The sequence below is a fragment of the Pyxicephalus adspersus genome, chromosome 5, assembly GCF_032062135.1.
Source record: "Pyxicephalus adspersus chromosome 5, UCB_Pads_2.0, whole genome shotgun sequence".
Lineage (NCBI taxonomy): Eukaryota > Metazoa > Chordata > Amphibia > Anura > Pyxicephalidae > Pyxicephalus > Pyxicephalus adspersus.
This window is the reverse complement of record NC_092862.1, coordinates 144,269,350-144,286,291: the sequence shown is the minus strand read 5'-3', so window position 1 is coordinate 144,286,291 and position 16,942 is coordinate 144,269,350. Positions and strand designations below refer to the sequence as shown.

At 40.3% G+C, this 16,942-nt stretch overlaps 1 protein-coding gene across 1 annotated transcript in view; it reads right to left on the bottom strand.

Moving 5' to 3' along the window:
• OBSCN (obscurin, cytoskeletal calmodulin and titin-interacting RhoGEF) overlaps positions 1–16,942 on the bottom strand; it is a 233,612-nt gene that overhangs the window by 167,784 nt on the left and 48,886 nt on the right. Inside the window, exons 21-33 of the mRNA XM_072413427.1 lie at positions 16,252–16,258; positions 15,449–15,715; positions 14,705–14,974; positions 13,267–13,533; positions 10,096–10,362; positions 9,217–9,329; positions 8,880–9,033; positions 6,525–6,686; positions 5,180–5,284; positions 4,174–4,440; positions 1,863–2,132; positions 514–780; positions 96–362 (exon numbers count right to left, since the gene is read on the bottom strand). Coding sequence (XP_072269528.1) covers positions 96–362; positions 514–780; positions 1,863–2,132; positions 4,174–4,440; positions 5,180–5,284; positions 6,525–6,686; positions 8,880–9,033; positions 9,217–9,329; positions 10,096–10,362; positions 13,267–13,533; positions 14,705–14,974; positions 15,449–15,715; positions 16,252–16,258 — 2,683 coding nt within the window. The remainder of the gene's footprint in view (positions 1–95; positions 363–513; positions 781–1,862; positions 2,133–4,173; positions 4,441–5,179; positions 5,285–6,524; positions 6,687–8,879; positions 9,034–9,216; positions 9,330–10,095; positions 10,363–13,266; positions 13,534–14,704; positions 14,975–15,448; positions 15,716–16,251; positions 16,259–16,942) is intronic.

The window sequence follows — 16,942 nt, the reverse complement described above, 5'->3', positions numbered from 1 at the left end:
TTAGGAGATGCACATATTGGGAGAGCTACGGCACACATTGTTATTGTTTTGCTCAGGCTTTGAAGCCAAACTCTAGCAAAACACAGCCCACCCACCTTTCACTTTCAGTTCCGCGTTGAGTGAGAGTTTTGCAGTCTTCAGGGTCACGGTTCCTGAGTCCTGGGGTGCCACCTGTTTTAGCGTCAGGGTATGGCAACCTCCAATTTTCTTGATATCATTGTAATTGTTGGTGTACAGCAGAGTGTTGTTCAGGAACCATTCCACTTCTTCATCATCATGGGAGAGCTCACAAGAGAAGACAACGCTGTTCTCTTCTTCTACTTCTATATTGGCTAGAGGCTTCAGCACCTTAACATCACGTGCTACAAAGAAAAACAGAAAAAGAGTGAGGTTGCTGCCAATCTGCCTTAAATCCTAATTCTGGAACAAACTGAGAAACTGAGGTTTATTGAAGTCTGATTTGACCAACTTGTCAGCCACCTCAGGCACTTACTATGTCACCTTCATCCATACCTTGTACATGAAGTGTTGCTGTAGTCTCGGCGCTCCCAGCTTTGCAGGTATACACACCAGCATCTTCAGGGGTCACCCTTATGATTTTTAGCTCTGCCAGGTTCTTCTCCTGCCTTAGTTTATACCTCTCTGATGACTCGATAACCGTCTTTCCTCTGTACCATTCCACAAACTTTGGAGGAGGTTTGAATTCACAGGATAAGACGCATGTGTGACGCTCACTGACAGTTTTGTCTTCAAGTTTCTGTGTCACTTGCACAGGAATATCTAAAAAATGGAGAGTATTTGTATTAGGAGTATTTGGATATTTGGTTGATGCAGAAGACCACTAGCAGAACACATAATGGAAGGATGTCTGCATGTTCATTGAACGTGAGCAAAGCTAAAACATAACGTTGTGTCTTCAAGACTTTGGTGTTGCAGAGGTTATTTTTGGAAGAAATATTTCAAACATACAAGGTAAGCTAGGTATTTTAAATAAGCCGAACCCAACCTGAAGAGTTTTAAGAAAAGAACAGGGCAAAAATACCAAAAGTTTGTGGACACCTAGCCATCCCAACTACAAGGGCTCTTTGGAACCAATCTAAAGACATTAACATGAAGTTGGCTCCATTTCTCCACTCTCCTCCGAAGACTTTTTCAGTGTGTTTGGGGAAATTGATGTTCGTTCAACCAGAAGAACATATTCTGAGGTCAGGTACTGATGCTGAATGAGAAGACCTGGTTTATGATTAACACTTCAATTCATCACAAAGGTGTCCAGCAGGGTTGAGGTCTGAGCTCTGTAAATGACACTCAAGTTCCATCAAACCAAGCTTATCAAATTATGGTAAAACAACGGTGTAAGTGGACAATTGTCTAAAATGTATTTGTATTCTGTAGCATTAGCAATACTCTTAAACAATAGTACTTATCAAATGAAAATAAACCTTTGGAGGGGTATTCATACACCTTTGGCCACTTACTTTTGGTGTAAATGGTCTTTGGTATAAGAGTATAAAGAGAATCTTCTGATACATCATCAGTACCAAACTTCAAACATGGGCACAAATTTCCAGAAGAGTGAAAGATGTTGTAGCTACAAGAGATGGACCAACCCAATAATAATGGCTTTGAGTGGGATGACCAACAAGCTCATATAGGTCACTGCTCATACATTTGGTTCTGTGGTGTTCATGTCCTTGTAAGCACCACATGGTAGCAAGATTTCAGCCTTGATGATGTTCCAAATACATTTATAGGGGTGTACATAATTTAATTCTCAGGTGTCCCCAAATATTTGCCCATTGTCATTTTAGAATTCTTTTAGGGAGTTAAGTCACCTTAGGGATTTAGGGAGGTCAAGTTACCTTTTACCACCAGGTTTGCAGTAGATTTGGATTTTCCTATATGAAACTGAACTGCCCCAGACATCTCTGGAAAAGTCTTCCACAAGATCAGACGATGAATGGTTCCCTCTTGCTCAATTGTTATGTCTTTTCCATTCTCCAGGATTTCACCTCCCAGAATCCATTTTGCAGGCTTGACTGACACAATAGACGTCACACATTCAAAAGTGGCCTTTTCAGGCTGCGTCACTTCCACGTCACTCAGTTCGTTTACAATGTTGATAGATTGTTCTATATGAGGAAAAGAAATGAAGTCAACACAGTCAACAAGTCGAGGGTTTTATTCTTTCATCTCTTGACATCTGTAGCTGCCACTTCAACAAATAAACTGTCTGTGTCGCGCATTATATTTAAAAACCCTATTCTATTCTCAAAAAGAGAATGAGTGTAGGAAAGAGGAAAAAAGTATTGTAAATTAAACAATGTTATTCCTCCCTCTCCTCAGACACATTGTCTTGGTATTGTTGTCCCCAGAGACCACCAAACTCCTTGTACACTCTTTTATCATCTCTCGTCTGGACTACTGTAACCTCCTCCTCTCTGGTATTCCACTAACCAGACTCTGTACTCTACAATCTATTATGAATGCTGCAGCCAGACTCATCCATCCTTCCTACCTACCTACCCCATACATCCTGCCCACCTACCTACCCCATACACAGCCTTCCCACCTACCTACCCCATACACAGCCTTCCCACCTACCTACCCCATACACAGCCTGCCCACCTCCCTACCCCATACACAGCCTTCCCTCCTACCTACCCCATACACAGCCTTCCCACCAACCTACCCCATACACAGCCTGCCCACCTCCCTACCCCATACACAGCCTTCCCACCACTCCTCTTCTGCTGCCTCTCTTCAAAGATCTCTTCATTGGCTTCCATTTCACCTTAGAATCAAATTCAAGCTCCTCCACTTTGTCTTTAAATCCCTCCACAGCTCTTGTCCCAGCTACCTACCTGATACAAAAATTCCTCCACAGTTCCTGCCCCACCTATTTTCTGCCCTGATGGAAAAATAGCCCCCAGCCGCTCTCTTAGCTCCTCCAATGATCTACTAATGACTTCCTCACTCATTACCTCATCACATGCATGGCTCCAAGACTTTTCTAGAGCTGCCCCCACTCTCTGAAATGGACTTCCTCGTCATATTTGGCTTGCTCCTACTTTCTACACATTTAAAAGAGCCCTTAAAACTCAATGATCCAACCCTCCCTACCCATCTTCTTCTGTCTCCTAAACCCTCACTACTCACCCACCATTCCATATCCCCCTCCTATTGTGTGATACTTTCAATAATTTCTAGATTGTAAGCTCTTCAGGGCAGGGTCCTCTCTTCCTCCTGTGTCACTGTCCTGTGTCTGTCATTTACAACCTCTATATATTTTACACTGAGTAATAGGTTGGCCCTATAAAAATACTGTTTAATAATACTAAATATAATTTTAAAAAAAACTACTGCAGCTCTATGCAGACATACATTGCATTTAATTGACATGGAGTCTATTATAGTCAATAACCAAAATAAGGCATGCATCATTTCTTAAGGTGCTATCAATAGGGCAATCAGAAATATATATTTGGTCCTGTGGTCATGAAAGTTGGAGATGTAACAGGAACTAGAAGGAACCTTCCCAAAGTGAAAGGAGTACCCATATCTGACAAATCTCTCATTGGAAGACTTCCCTTTTAGGTCCCGTTTAAGTCTTGCTCTCCAGCCAATGTTTAGGATTTCCTTCCCAATTGACAATGATTTTCCTTCCCAATGACAATAATAAGGTGGACAAACAAAGGGCAAGAACATTGGCTGAAATTCTCACACTTCCACACTGTCTGGTTGGGATTCCAAGCATGTCTGTGGGTAAGGTGGAATTTTGCTTTGGCAAACCAAAGGCAAAATTATTCATGAACACTAAATATTGTTTAATATATCTTGTCCCTTCCAAAACACAATGGGCCTGATTTAATGAAGCTCCTCAAGATGGGAGAAGATGGACAATCATGGGGAACCTGAATGATCAAGCAAACGTGAATTGGATTTCCTAAAGTCATTTTCTATTCGTCCAGACCAATAGACCACATATCTATTGAATAAACCAGATCAATTCCAGCTTTGCTGAATCACCCAGGTTCTTCCCTGAAAGTCTATCGTCTCCAGCCTTTAATAAATCAGACCCAATGCCTGCTTTTTTGGGGGCACATACTTAGAGCAAGGGCTTCTGGGAACCTGCTGTATCATCTGCCCTTCAGGCTTACTGACCAGTCATACCTTCAATCAGAAGCTGAGCAGAGGTTTTGTCATCCCCGGCATCACAAGTATAAGTGTCTTCATCCTGGAACTCCACCTCATTGATGATTAGTTTTCGGTAGAGCCCCTGGCTGACAATCTCATAGCGATTGCCTGGTTGAATTGGTTTATCTTTCTTGTACCACTTCACCTCGGCATTGGCACGGGACACTTGGCACTCAAGGAATGCCCTGTGCTTCTCTATGGCAATCTTATCCCGGAGGGGTTTGGTGATTTTGACAGGGAGTTCTGCAATCACAAATGGACATAGTCAATGAAACAATGCAAAGAGAATGATCTATAAATCCTATGAATGATCTGGTCTGAATGGGTATGCTGTGTTATTGGCCTTAGGTCGTAGTCATGGACAATTTACTGCATCATGGCTATGGCCACATTTATTAATTTTTGGTAATATTCTATTCTCCCATGTAGAAGTACATTTTATGATCCCTTCATCTAACTGCCTGTGTGACTAATTTCTTCTGTAGAAAATCATGACAGTTAGGTGGTGAAAGGGGGCTAGATGAAGTCCTCCAGATAGAAACTTAGGCGGGCTCTTTTTCACTTGCTGCAGCTCCAATGTACATTGGGTCTGATTTATTAAAGTTCTGGAGAAGATAGACTATCATTGGAGAACCTGGGTGATCCAGCAATTCTGGATTGGATTTATTCAAACACATTTGTTATTTGTAGTGAAAGTTATCAATCCTGGATTAGATCCATTACAGGTTTGCTGAATAACCCAGGCTCTTATCATAGTCTATCTTCTCTATCTCCAGTCGTGGAGATTTTTAATAAATCAGGCTCATTGTGTGACAAGAGGAATCTGTTTCAGCTGAGGAGAGGAGCTGATACAATTGTGTGATATGGAAGACTGTAGAGCAGAAGATCACTGTATATGTATTTCAGTTTTTAGTTGTTTGCCAAGAGATCAGCTTTGAAGATTGGTTTTGTGAATAATGCTTCCAGACAATTTTGTACTCACCTTTAATCAGCAATTTAGACTGAGATTCTGCATTTTCTGCAACAAATTTAATTTCTCCAGCATCTTCAGACTGTACGGTTTTGAAGATCAAAGAAAAAGTCTTTCCTGGAATAAAAGATATCTTTATCAGAATAGGGAACAAATTATACAGGAACAATGTAACACATATAAAGAGAAGGGAAAAAGAATCCCTGAAAAAAAGTTTATCCCTGCACAGTTTATTCTATTGGCAGTATAGTTTTATTGATAAGGTCACCCTGAACTGATATAATTTTACTTTTTAGTATAAGTTATAATTTTTGTTATGTTCTTATTGTTTGTAAAAAAAATATATTAAAAGTAAATATTTATTACCGGATAAACAAAACCTACGGTGCACATTGTTTGCTGCCAGCCTCTGCAATCTGACTAATGCAGACAGGTTTCATCTCCTAGGAGAGAGGGGGTATGGGGTGACTACTCTGTAAGTTATTCAGCTATCAGGTCTATTTAAAAAGCAGGGAATCTAACATTCACTGAAACATTCCCTCAATAGGAGTAATTGATTCTCCACCAGGAAATATGCAGTGAATAGACGTGTATGTATGTAAATTAATTTGCTGGTACAGAAACTTATTGACGACACCAAAAGGAGAGAATAGAAAAAGGAAATAAAAGAAAATAGAGGAGAGGAAAGGAGGAGGAAGAGGGAGGAGAGGAGGAGAAAGAGGGAAAGAAGACAAAGAAAAGGAAATATGATGAGTGGAGTAGAAAGAAGAAGAAAGGGGAAGGATGGGGAACAGAGGAGGAGGAGATGAAAGGAAGAGATGAGAGGAGAAGGGGTGAGAGAAAAGGGAAGAAGAGGAAAGAAGAAGGAGGAAGAAAGCGGAAATGGAAGGAGACGAGGGAAGAAAAAGAGAAGAACAAGAAAAAGGGGAGGAAGGTAAAGTAGAGAAAAGGTGTGAGTGGAGTGGAAAGAAGAAAAGAGAAGGTTGGAGAAGAGGGAAGAATTGGAGAAATAGGTAAAGGAATGCAGAAAAGGAAGAAGGGAGGAGAGGGAAGAAGAGAGGAAATGATTGGGAAAGGAGGAACATTTGTGGGGGGACAGGATTCCAAACAATCCTAGACTGCACATCAGCTACAGGTTAAATTGTATTTTGGTTTAAACCAAGTGCGGAAAGATAAATAAAGGTCTGTCAAATGGTTGTGTTCCTTTTTTTATTGATTTACCAGAATATTTCTTTATCCAGTATAGGAAATAGAAAAATTGCTCCCTATTAAACATGTGACTCCTTTATTACCCCAAAGCCGGAAATGATTGCCAGATTATTCCACAAACATCACTGGAATAGCCTTGTACACTCACCGTCTTGGCGCATCTTAACATTGTCTCCTGCCCTCAGCTTGACACCATTTTTGTACCACTGAGTCTGGACATCATCATGAGAGATCTGACAGAGGAACGAGGCTGATTGCTTCTCCTCCACCTCCACATCCACTAACGGCTTAATGAAATGGATATCCCGAGCTATGGTTCAGATGAAGGAGGGTGATGATGGATGAATGAATGATACAAAGCAATCCACATGGCAACAGTAACTTAGGGAGATTTCAAGTTTAATACAAAATAAAGTTTAGGTTACAGTGAACCTTTTAAAACTCCAGGCAATTTAAACTGAGAATTGGAGGTTGATTACAGCCAAAACCCTGTGTGTTCCAGAGATAAAGGCAACCTAAATCAGACCTGGCTCAGTCTAAATTCCAATTCATACCAAAGATGTTCAGTAACTTTGAAGAGAGGGCTTCCTAGGCCATTCAAGTTCTTTCAAGCCAAATGATCAAATGAAGTCTTTATGGAGCTGGCTTTGTAGGAAGGGTCACAGTTACGATGGAACTGAAAAGAACCTCCACTAAACTGACCACGAGGTTGGAGGAAAACAATTGTCTTTGTATGCTGTAGCATTAACAATACCCTTCTATGAAAACACCTGAAATCATCTGGAGGGGTTTCCATAGGAAAATGAAATGATTGGTAATGGGCTAACTTGCACAAGGTCTGCTCTCTCTAAGAACATTCACAGCAATCCCCTATTAAAGTCCTAGGGTCATAACTATTGCATATATTTCTGTCTCTTTTTATGGGTAACAGCCCAACCGCTATCAAAAAGGCACGTGAAGCCAGGCACTTTAACTCATAACTGGCACCAAAAAATTCCAGACATATTTCAAGTAACTAAAACAGGGATTCCATGGGATCTACAGGGATCTACTATTCATTCATTCTTTAGTTTGGTGGGATAAAATCAGTAGGCAGCCTGTGTGTTATTAGTGACCAAATCTGATCAGGATCAAATTTTGTCAATGTTATCATCTTGGATTATTGGCTATAGTGCAGCACAGAAGATCTGTCATTGGCTATATAAGTTATCTTCTATGGCGTTGTTTAAAGGCCGCATATAGCATTATAGTTAGAAGTTTATTCCAGCCTTTGGAATACCAGCAATTTAATTCGGCCAAACCCAGGAGATTGGGTAGACTGGAACCACATGCTTGGTAACAATCGGGGTCAAACTATTTTTCCCACCATAAAGTGAAAAAGCAGTAGATCTAAGAGCTTTGAGGTAGGGAGAAACATATTTTAAGCTTGGCCTCACCCTCAAACGCCTCCCTAGGCTCCTTGTTGCCTCAACCTCCAATAGGAAAGCTCAGGAGGCAGTAATGGATGTGGTAAAAATAATAAATAATAAAAAAAAATAAAAATTAAATTTTGCATATAGATTTAGTAGTCTGCAGGCTTGGACTGTCCTACTGGAGGACTGGAGAAGCCTGAGGTGGGCTCCAATGATAGGCTTCCAAAATAGGTCTGTGTGCCATACTGGGATCACAAGACAATCGGCTGGCCTTCTTGTTGGCCCCTGGCTCCCATCATCTTACAAAAATGTGCTGGGAAATGTATGCATTTTGGTTAACCCTCCTTGACACTTTCTCTAATGGGCCTCAGGTCCCAGTCCAAACCCAGATAATCCACATCTCTGGATCTATTAATACCTCTGTTCTCAGTTTGAATTGCCCAAGTTAAGGATCCATTTACTTTGAGCCCACTATTTCTTCAGAACTCTCAAATACAATGAATGGTTTTCCTAAAACATACTCATTCTGAGAGTAAACTTACATTACAAATTATTGCAAAATGCAAAAAAAGATAAAATGAAGACAAATTAAATTAACTTCAAACATTGCTACAGATGGCTACCCTGCTGTAAATTTGGCCTCCTGTAGACTAAAATAGCTACTAAAATTCTGTACAAATTTGAATCTATGTGCATATCTTTAAATGGGGAAGATAACAATTTTATAAAGCGATAATATTACTGGTAGCTTAAAGCTCTTTTTGTAAGAATAAAATAAATTTACTATGCTAAAAGATAATAAAACCAAATCTTACATTTAAATAAATTAAATAATTTTACCCCAAATTTGAAAGCTCTATCATAAGTGTCATTAAAGTTAATATAAAGCCAACATTTGTTTTTGTTTTTAATAGATTTGTGAAAGGTTAGAACTTTTTGTTTTCCCAAATTATTTAAAAAAAAGTTTTGGCTTTAGATATTTTTGAAGTAATGTTACTTTTAATTTTCAATTTGGAATGGGTGGTTAGTGATGCCATGGAGGATGGTGTTATTACCCCTTTCCATATCACAGATCACCATAACTAATTTACCTTTCACGGTTAGAATGGCGGATGTCTTGTCGTCGCTGGCATCGCAGACGTAGGTGCCCTTGTCATCAAACTCACACTTATGGATGGTGAGATTTCTCTTTTTGCCTTGGGAGATGATTGTGACTTTCTTGCTGGGTCGTAATTCCAATCCATCCTATAAAAGCAAATAACATAGGAATGGCTGTATGATATCAACAATGCTACAAGATTAGGTTAGGAAATTATATATTATTATTGATTTAAAGAGACCCTGTCCAAGTAGGCAATTGTGGAGGTGGCCCACAGAGTGTAATCACACCTTCCACCTTAGATGCATAGATGCAAAAATCCCATTTACCTTCAGCCATTTCACCTCGGCGTTAGCCCTGGACACCTCACATTCCAATGTCACCTTGTCCTTCTCTGCCACAGTGATGTCTTGAAGAGGATGGCTGAACTTTACCGGAGGTTCTAAAAGAAAAAATATGTATAACCAGAAAAATTAATTTAATCATTCAGTCTGTACACATTCAATAAAATGAAAAGAGTAAAGCTTAATTACATTTTTTAGTTTAAACCAGCGAAATATATTCCAAGTGCATCCAAAAAAGCGGTGCAAAACTTAAGTAGAAAATCCTGTCCCCTGCCAGCATGCTGCAGAAAGATTCTATTCTCCCTGTACAGAAGCAGTGGTCTTTCAGCTGAGGTCTGACATTCCCCCTGCTGACCCAAACATATAGCTCTGCAATCAACAAAGCATATACTTCATACTGATAGAGAAACTAGCAGGGGGTGCATTGGCCCTTTGTAGAGAGACCATTGTTTGCAACAGGACATGGAAGTGATGTAAGGGTTAAAGGAAGAAAACACGAAACACAGGAATCTGTGTAAACTTTTTCTGAAATTTTAGAATGTGCAACCTTTCAACTTTCTCTTTGCAGACAAACTTTTGCAAAAATTCAACACACAAAAAAGTGACAAGGTCTGTAGCTTTACAACAATATAAAGCAGATTTTTTTGCAAAGCTAAGCTGAATTCCAAGGCAGCTAATGCATTCTCAATTCTAGCCAGCAGGAGGAGCTCCAGGCTCTTTTTCACATATTTAGGAGAGTACATTTCTGCTTTGTTGAAAAAAAAAATGCTTTCTAGTATTATGACCCAGTTTGTAAAATTATGTTAATAAGTCAGAGTGGCTCATTAATGACACGCTACAATAGCAGCACCTCACATGGTTTACCTTTAACGATGAGCTTGGCAGAAGTCTGCATTCCCTCTGCTTTAAAGGTAACAGTTCCGGCATCCTCTTGTTTCACAGTGGAGAGGACGACCCCGTGTTTTTTGCCCTTGACAATTATTTTGCAGGAATCGGAGGCTTTAAGTCTTAGTCCATCTTTGGCCCAGGAACCCTCTACGTCTTCGTGGGACAGCTCCACTTCGAAGGTGGCCGAGTCATTCTCACGGACTTCCACATCCCGGAGACCTTTCACTAGCTTCACCTGCCGCACTGCAGGAGGGGAAAAAGTAATGAGCAAGTTCCATCAATTCATTAGAATACAAGTATATTCATCATGAGAGGATGAGGAGGCCTTGTATGTCTACAAGAACCAAAGATTTCTGCTCTGAAGGTGGACCTATCATCAGATACGTTATATCCCTATAGGGTGAATAATATGTGAATGTAACACTTCCAGGTTTTACCTGTCAAAAAAACCACAATGCTCCCCACTGACAATACCTTCACCAAGAATGAAGCCATCTTTGTTGAAGAATCACCCAGGGTTCTGTGTTTTTACCCCCTTTTGAACACCCTTATTATAGAATCCTGTGTTTGAAAGTTGAGGTGTTCTGCAAAGGCCATGATACTCTTGGTTTGAAGGTTCAATGGGAGTTTTCAATCCTGCCTGCCACGGTTTTTGTTCGATCAGATAGAAGGATGAGTAAACACACCAGTAATGCCATCACCAGCATCTGTCATTCTCCATCAGCCTCCCGTTCTCATACAACCCCTGCCTATCTCTTCTCCACCATCAACATCTCCCCTTTCTTATGCACTTTAATGCCTTCTACAAATGCAATCAATTTCCTCTAAATATCATCAGTAATAAAAGCAGACAAACATTACTTTTTTGCCCCAAAACATGGGGATACTTTTTCCAGCTACAATCATATCTAACAAATATTCATAGATGATATTTAGGTTGCCAGATAGAAAAGAAGTGAATCTGGATTTTATCGCTGTCATAGTAGCATGTCTGTATTTTTACTACTAGAAGATAACAAGTTGAATTAATAAGCTATGGAGTATAATGTGTCCCATTCACCATATCTCCAGCTGCCATCATTCTGCAGGCTGTGCAGAACTAATTGTCATTTCTTTAGTGACCCCACACAGGAAACTTTGCTTCCTCTAATCCCAGGCTCCAACTGGGGACACGAGTTGTCACAACAAACTGCAACCTTGTCATTTCAACACCTCTAAAACAAGCTGGTAACTAATATAAATCTCAGCTACACATTTCCAGAGCTGCATCTCCAATTTCCACATATTGCAATGAGCTCAGATACTTGCTTTGTATGGGAGCTGCACTCTATAGACTAAATGGCAATTACCATAAATCCATGCACAATTGCAAAAATCATCAAGACTTGGCCAAAGAATTGCACCAAGTCAGGTTTCTAGAGGGCCGAGAGAGCGCCAAATCTGGAAGTTGCAGGAGAGCACACCATGGATCCCGGATCATGGGCCTCTTCAGCAAAGAACCGAGTAGGTTGTGTACAGATTGCCAAAAACCGGATAGTTTAGGACATGTCTACCAAATATGGAGCATATCACCAATGGCATCACAGCCTCTAAAACATTGATCAGATGATTCAGGATCAAAGCGCGCCAACCTTGGGGGGGTCACATACCAGCGCAATAAGACCTTGTAAGCAGATTCCTGTGAGGTCACATTAATAAAACAGGAGCATATAGACCTCCATACATCTTCCCATATCTCCTCAGCTTGGTTGCAACCCTGATCTGCCTTCCATCTACATACGGCTCGGATCTGGTGGAAGGTACAGCAATAAGCAGTCTGTAGAGAAGGGAGATAATGGAGCCAGATAGCAGATCCTTTCAAATGGAGTGAGAGCCAATGAACTACGAACCTGCTTCAACAGAGGGCAACAGTTAATGATGCAATTGCATGTATCGGTAATATTCCCGGGGGGTCGCATGCAACTGATCTCAGGACTTAATGCCCAAAATACCAAAAAGGTAATAGGCCAAGCAAAGACCCTTTGTCCTCCACCATTGGAATGCCATAGGGTTCATATGTCCAGGTGGGAACAGAGGATTAAAACAGATAGATTGCAGAGGGACCCATGAAGACATGAGCCGAAACCTGGTTCTATAGGTATCCCAAACTTTAAGGGAGTGCCACATCAGGGGGCTAAAAATCCTATGGCGCAATAAAGAGGGCACCAAAAGTAGAGAAGAAATCAAGAAAGATCCGCAATTCTCTTTTTACTTTTTTATTGTTTTTGCAGCCTTACATGCTCCCTTCCTCAAGGCAACGTATGTCCTTGGTACAGAGACTCTGCAAGGCTCTACATGTATCTAACTAACCTGGTGAAAATAAAGGAAATAAAACCTGTAGAATAATGAAGCCACCACACCTAGAGTCTGGTGCTGCTATATATTATATTTTTGGTTCTTGGGATAAGACACAATTGAACTTTGACATTTTCTGTAGAATCATTCATATTTTTCAGTATCACTAGGATGTATTCTATTTTTAGATGTTTCATATTCGACCGAGTCACTTAAAGTCAATTAAAATCTAACTCTCCTCTTCTGCAAAGCACCCTATATTGTTACTTCTCTTGAGCTTGTAGTCATCTGAGCATTGTGCTACATTGTGGAAAGTTTAGTTAATGTCCATTACTTCTGAGTTGGAAGGTGCTGAACAGACAAGACAAGGAAAGAACGATATGAAGTTTGAAGTAACATGGAGAATTAAAAGAAGTTGTGTCTTAGCCTGTGCTCTACATTTTCTCATGTTCTATTTTTTACTTGGAAAAGGATGTTTATGGTTCTCTTTCAAGTAGTTTGTTTTGTGTTAGTTATTATGTTGGTTTTAGCCAGGCTTTTACACAAGGACAAGTTGACATTTGGAAGCAAAAGTTGATGGACAAACTCCTGCGATAGTCAGGAATTTCCTTAGTTTTAGATTTGGGCTTTTGGAGATGTCTTTATACTGAGGATGATATATTTGTATTTTATACCCATGTATTATAATTCAAAAAAACACACATGGAATATTGAACCTATACTGGTGTCCTTCAAGACTCTACTTCACAAGTATCTTCTTCTTCCCACTCCCATCAACACCTCCACCAAATCTTAACAATGGTTCCAACTTACTCTCCACATTAAGCTTGGCTTGTGTCTTGTCATCCAGGGTCTCGCAGCCATACAGTCCTCGGTCAGCGTATGTCACGTTCTTTAGGATAAGGATCTGTTTTGTTCCTTCAGATTTAATCTCAATGTTTCCTCCTGACTGGAGGACAATACCATTTTTCATCCACTTCACTTCTTTGGATGCTTTGCTCAGCTCTGTTTCCAGGTGGACTGTCTGTCTCTCTTCCACAGTCATCGTTTCCAACTTTTTCTTAAATAAGACTGGAGCCTCTGATGAGAAGAAAAAGGGTAAACAAAATTAAGTTATATCAGGTGACACCTATTAAACTATTAGTTTAAATCTAGTAGCTTTACTTAGTATTGTCTACAGAAGCCGGTCAGTATTTGCCTACCAGTTTATTTTAGGAGGGTTTGTGTTTTCTTTATCTTCCCCTTCACAACATCATACTTACCTAAAACTGAAGGCCACCCTCTCAAAGTTTTACATACTGAAACTTCACTGTTCCCTTGGCACCCATGCATTACAGCCTGTTGGACTTCTATGGGAGTATCTCCAATAATCTCCAGCTCAGGACACAGATTCATAAATTAGATAACTTAGTGGCCTTTAAAGGTTCTTCCATGGAGGAAGCACACTGAATCTATCCAAAAATCAAGGGTTGGCGAGACTTTAAATTACAAATAATTACAACAAACAAGGGACACCCACTGTTCTCTTCTCTAATGACATATACATGTGGTCATTCTCCATCGGTCATTTTTGGATCCGGATCTATGAACGACATCAGGCAATCGTTATACACAACCATTCATATCGGCCAGGAATCATCTCACGCGTGTACATATGTCATAATTAGGTCAGAGGTATCTTCTAAAGATAAAGCACTACAGCTGGACCTGAGCAAACCAAACGTACATGCTGGTCTGCTCTTGCATCTATGAATGAGTAGCATTTTTCACTTTGAAGAGAATGAGGTTGGGTTAAAAACTGCTGACAACTTTTTCCCATATGTGTCTCAGCAAGATTTCACTTTCCACCCTATAGACTCAACAGGAAGGGAGAAGATATCTTTCCAAATATGAAAAATCAATTCTTAGACAGTTCATAAAGGAATGAGTGGCCTAGTTGCAATTTTTGCTCTATTCCTCAAAGGGTTGCAAAGCTTGGTTTTGCCTATGGTCCTGCACTGTAGATGATGACCTAAGGCCTGTGACTGCAGCACTGAGAGAAAGTCTGCAGCAGCAGAAAACAAGCTACATTAATGTTTTTTTCAGTACAGGGGTAGTCCCATTGCAAAGATATGTTAGGTTTCCCTGAATTTAGACTTTACCCTCTGTTTAATTGCACAAAAATCAATATAAATTTCCCAAGTTGTTTGATCACGGCAAAGGTCGGCTGTAATAAGTTTATTTAATCTGAACTCCACTCATTAATCATTACCTCGGACCTTCAGGCTAGCCGTTGTCTTCACCCCTTCAGCCTCGACCATGATCTCCCCAGCATCTTGTAGGGTCAGCTTGGTGATGGTTAGGGTGTGCACTGTCCCTTTTTTGCTGAATGAGTATTTGTTGCTCTTTTCTATTTTGGCCCCATTTCGGTACCAGGTCACCTCGGCATCGTCTGGGGTCAATGTGCACTTAAATGTGGCTTCTGCACCTTCCTCTACCACCACATTATTTAGTTCTGCTGCAAACTTCACCACACGAGGAGCTGCCAGGATAGAAGCAGATCAATAAATCAGTGATAGAAGATAAAATACAAAAATTATAGAAAAGGTATGGATGATCTCCTGGAGCAAGATACCACCTATAAGTCCTTCATACCATGGTTATGCCATGCCTAAATCCAGCTTCTTGAAACCATGCTGTTGGCCATGTTTGTGACCAAACTGTGACCTAGGTATCTAAATAAATCAAGGTTCTACTGCCATCATTTATGCAACAATGGTATATCTGACAGCAGCAAGGAACATATTGGTGAAGAACAAAGACTTCTATATGTGCCTCCTTTAATTGTATTGATGATTTTGCCCAAATGGCTGAAGGTTCACTTTAAAAGCAAAGACGCTTAACTGTAAAAAATGAATAGGACTTTTCAGAAGTCTACATGTTCTTCATATAATCTCCTTTGGGGTCCTGCCTTTTGTACTTCCCTCTTGTAGGCATCACTTATAGGTATACTCACCTTTAGTAGTGAGTTGTGTGATGGTTTTATCATCTCTTGATTCGCAGGAATACTCTCCTCCATCTTCTGCCCTCAGCTGGGAGATGGTTAGGCCTCGCTTGGTTCCATCTGACCGAATCTCAAAGCGTTTGCCAGCTTTGACTTCCTCTCCGTTCCTTTTCCAGACAACGTCACCCTTGGCCTGTCCCAGCTCGCAGGTCAGGGTGATGAAAGAGCCGATCTCTCCGGTTATTGCTTCCAGCTTCTTTGTGAACTTCACTGGGATTTCTGATGTACAGAATAAATACAAAATTTTCAGTTTAGGGAATAAAAAAAAACAATACCCTACAGTGTATACTCCATACAAGAGTTTTAGCAAACAGTACAGCAGATCGCTACCTGTTTCTGTTGATGAAGGTAAATATGTGGGCCATGACAAAAACAAACCTGTGTGTATATGTTGGGAGGAAAAGTTGGGGGTTGGCATTCAATATAATAATCTGAATTGTTATTTTTAAGAAAGGCTGCAGCCTCAAACCCCATCTCAACTCAAAACAACCTCAATCTCCAAGCAAGTACTGTAAAAACAGTGAGCCAATCATATGATCTGGGGGTAGTACTCTGTTTGCCCAAATGTTTGACGACCCCCAATTATCCCACCTACCTAAATAGCCAAATTATGTGAAAACCCCTCTTAATGATTAAACTCAAGTGTTTCCATTGACAGGCAATGTCAATGCTATAACACACAAATTTGCTCTTCCAGTTTCATGGTATTATTTTGGGGAAGGTCCTTTCCTGTCACAGCATGGCTGTGCCCTTGCCCAAAGTCTATAAAGACATGATGAGAGCAGTATGGTGTGGAGGAACTTAAGTGTCCTGCACAAAGCCCTGACCTCAGCCCTTCTAGACACCTGTAGGATAATTTGGAAAACTATTTCAGAATCAGGTCTGCTCATTCTACATTCCAGGTGGAATTTACGAATTACTATTTGGCTCAATTGGCACAAAAATCAACAAACACAAAATCTATTGGATAAGCCTTTTTAAAAGACTGGATATAACAGCCAACTTCATATTAATGGCCATGGTTTTCATGGTCAAGGTTGATGGTCAGTTGTCCACAGACTTATTGCCATATTGTAAAAGTGTTGACTAGCTCCCTGAGTGATATGTACGGGTAATTATTGATACACCGAATGTGGAGTACTTTGAATAAACTAAGTTTGCATAACAATTATTTATGGTTCATTTTAAGGAAGAGAGACAGTGTTTGATTTATTATGGACATATAAGCTGTTGACTTAGCAAAGAGTGTGTTTCAAAAGAGGGTCCTTATAAAGACAAGCTCTCCCTCAGCTCTTTTGTAATGCTGCATTATCTGCAGGATCTTCTTGCAAGCCTTACACAAACACATCTTAGTTAAGCTACGTACACACTTCCAATTATTATCGTTGGAAAACGAACGACGAACGATCCTGCACGATATCTACGAACGATCGTATAGCGCCGATC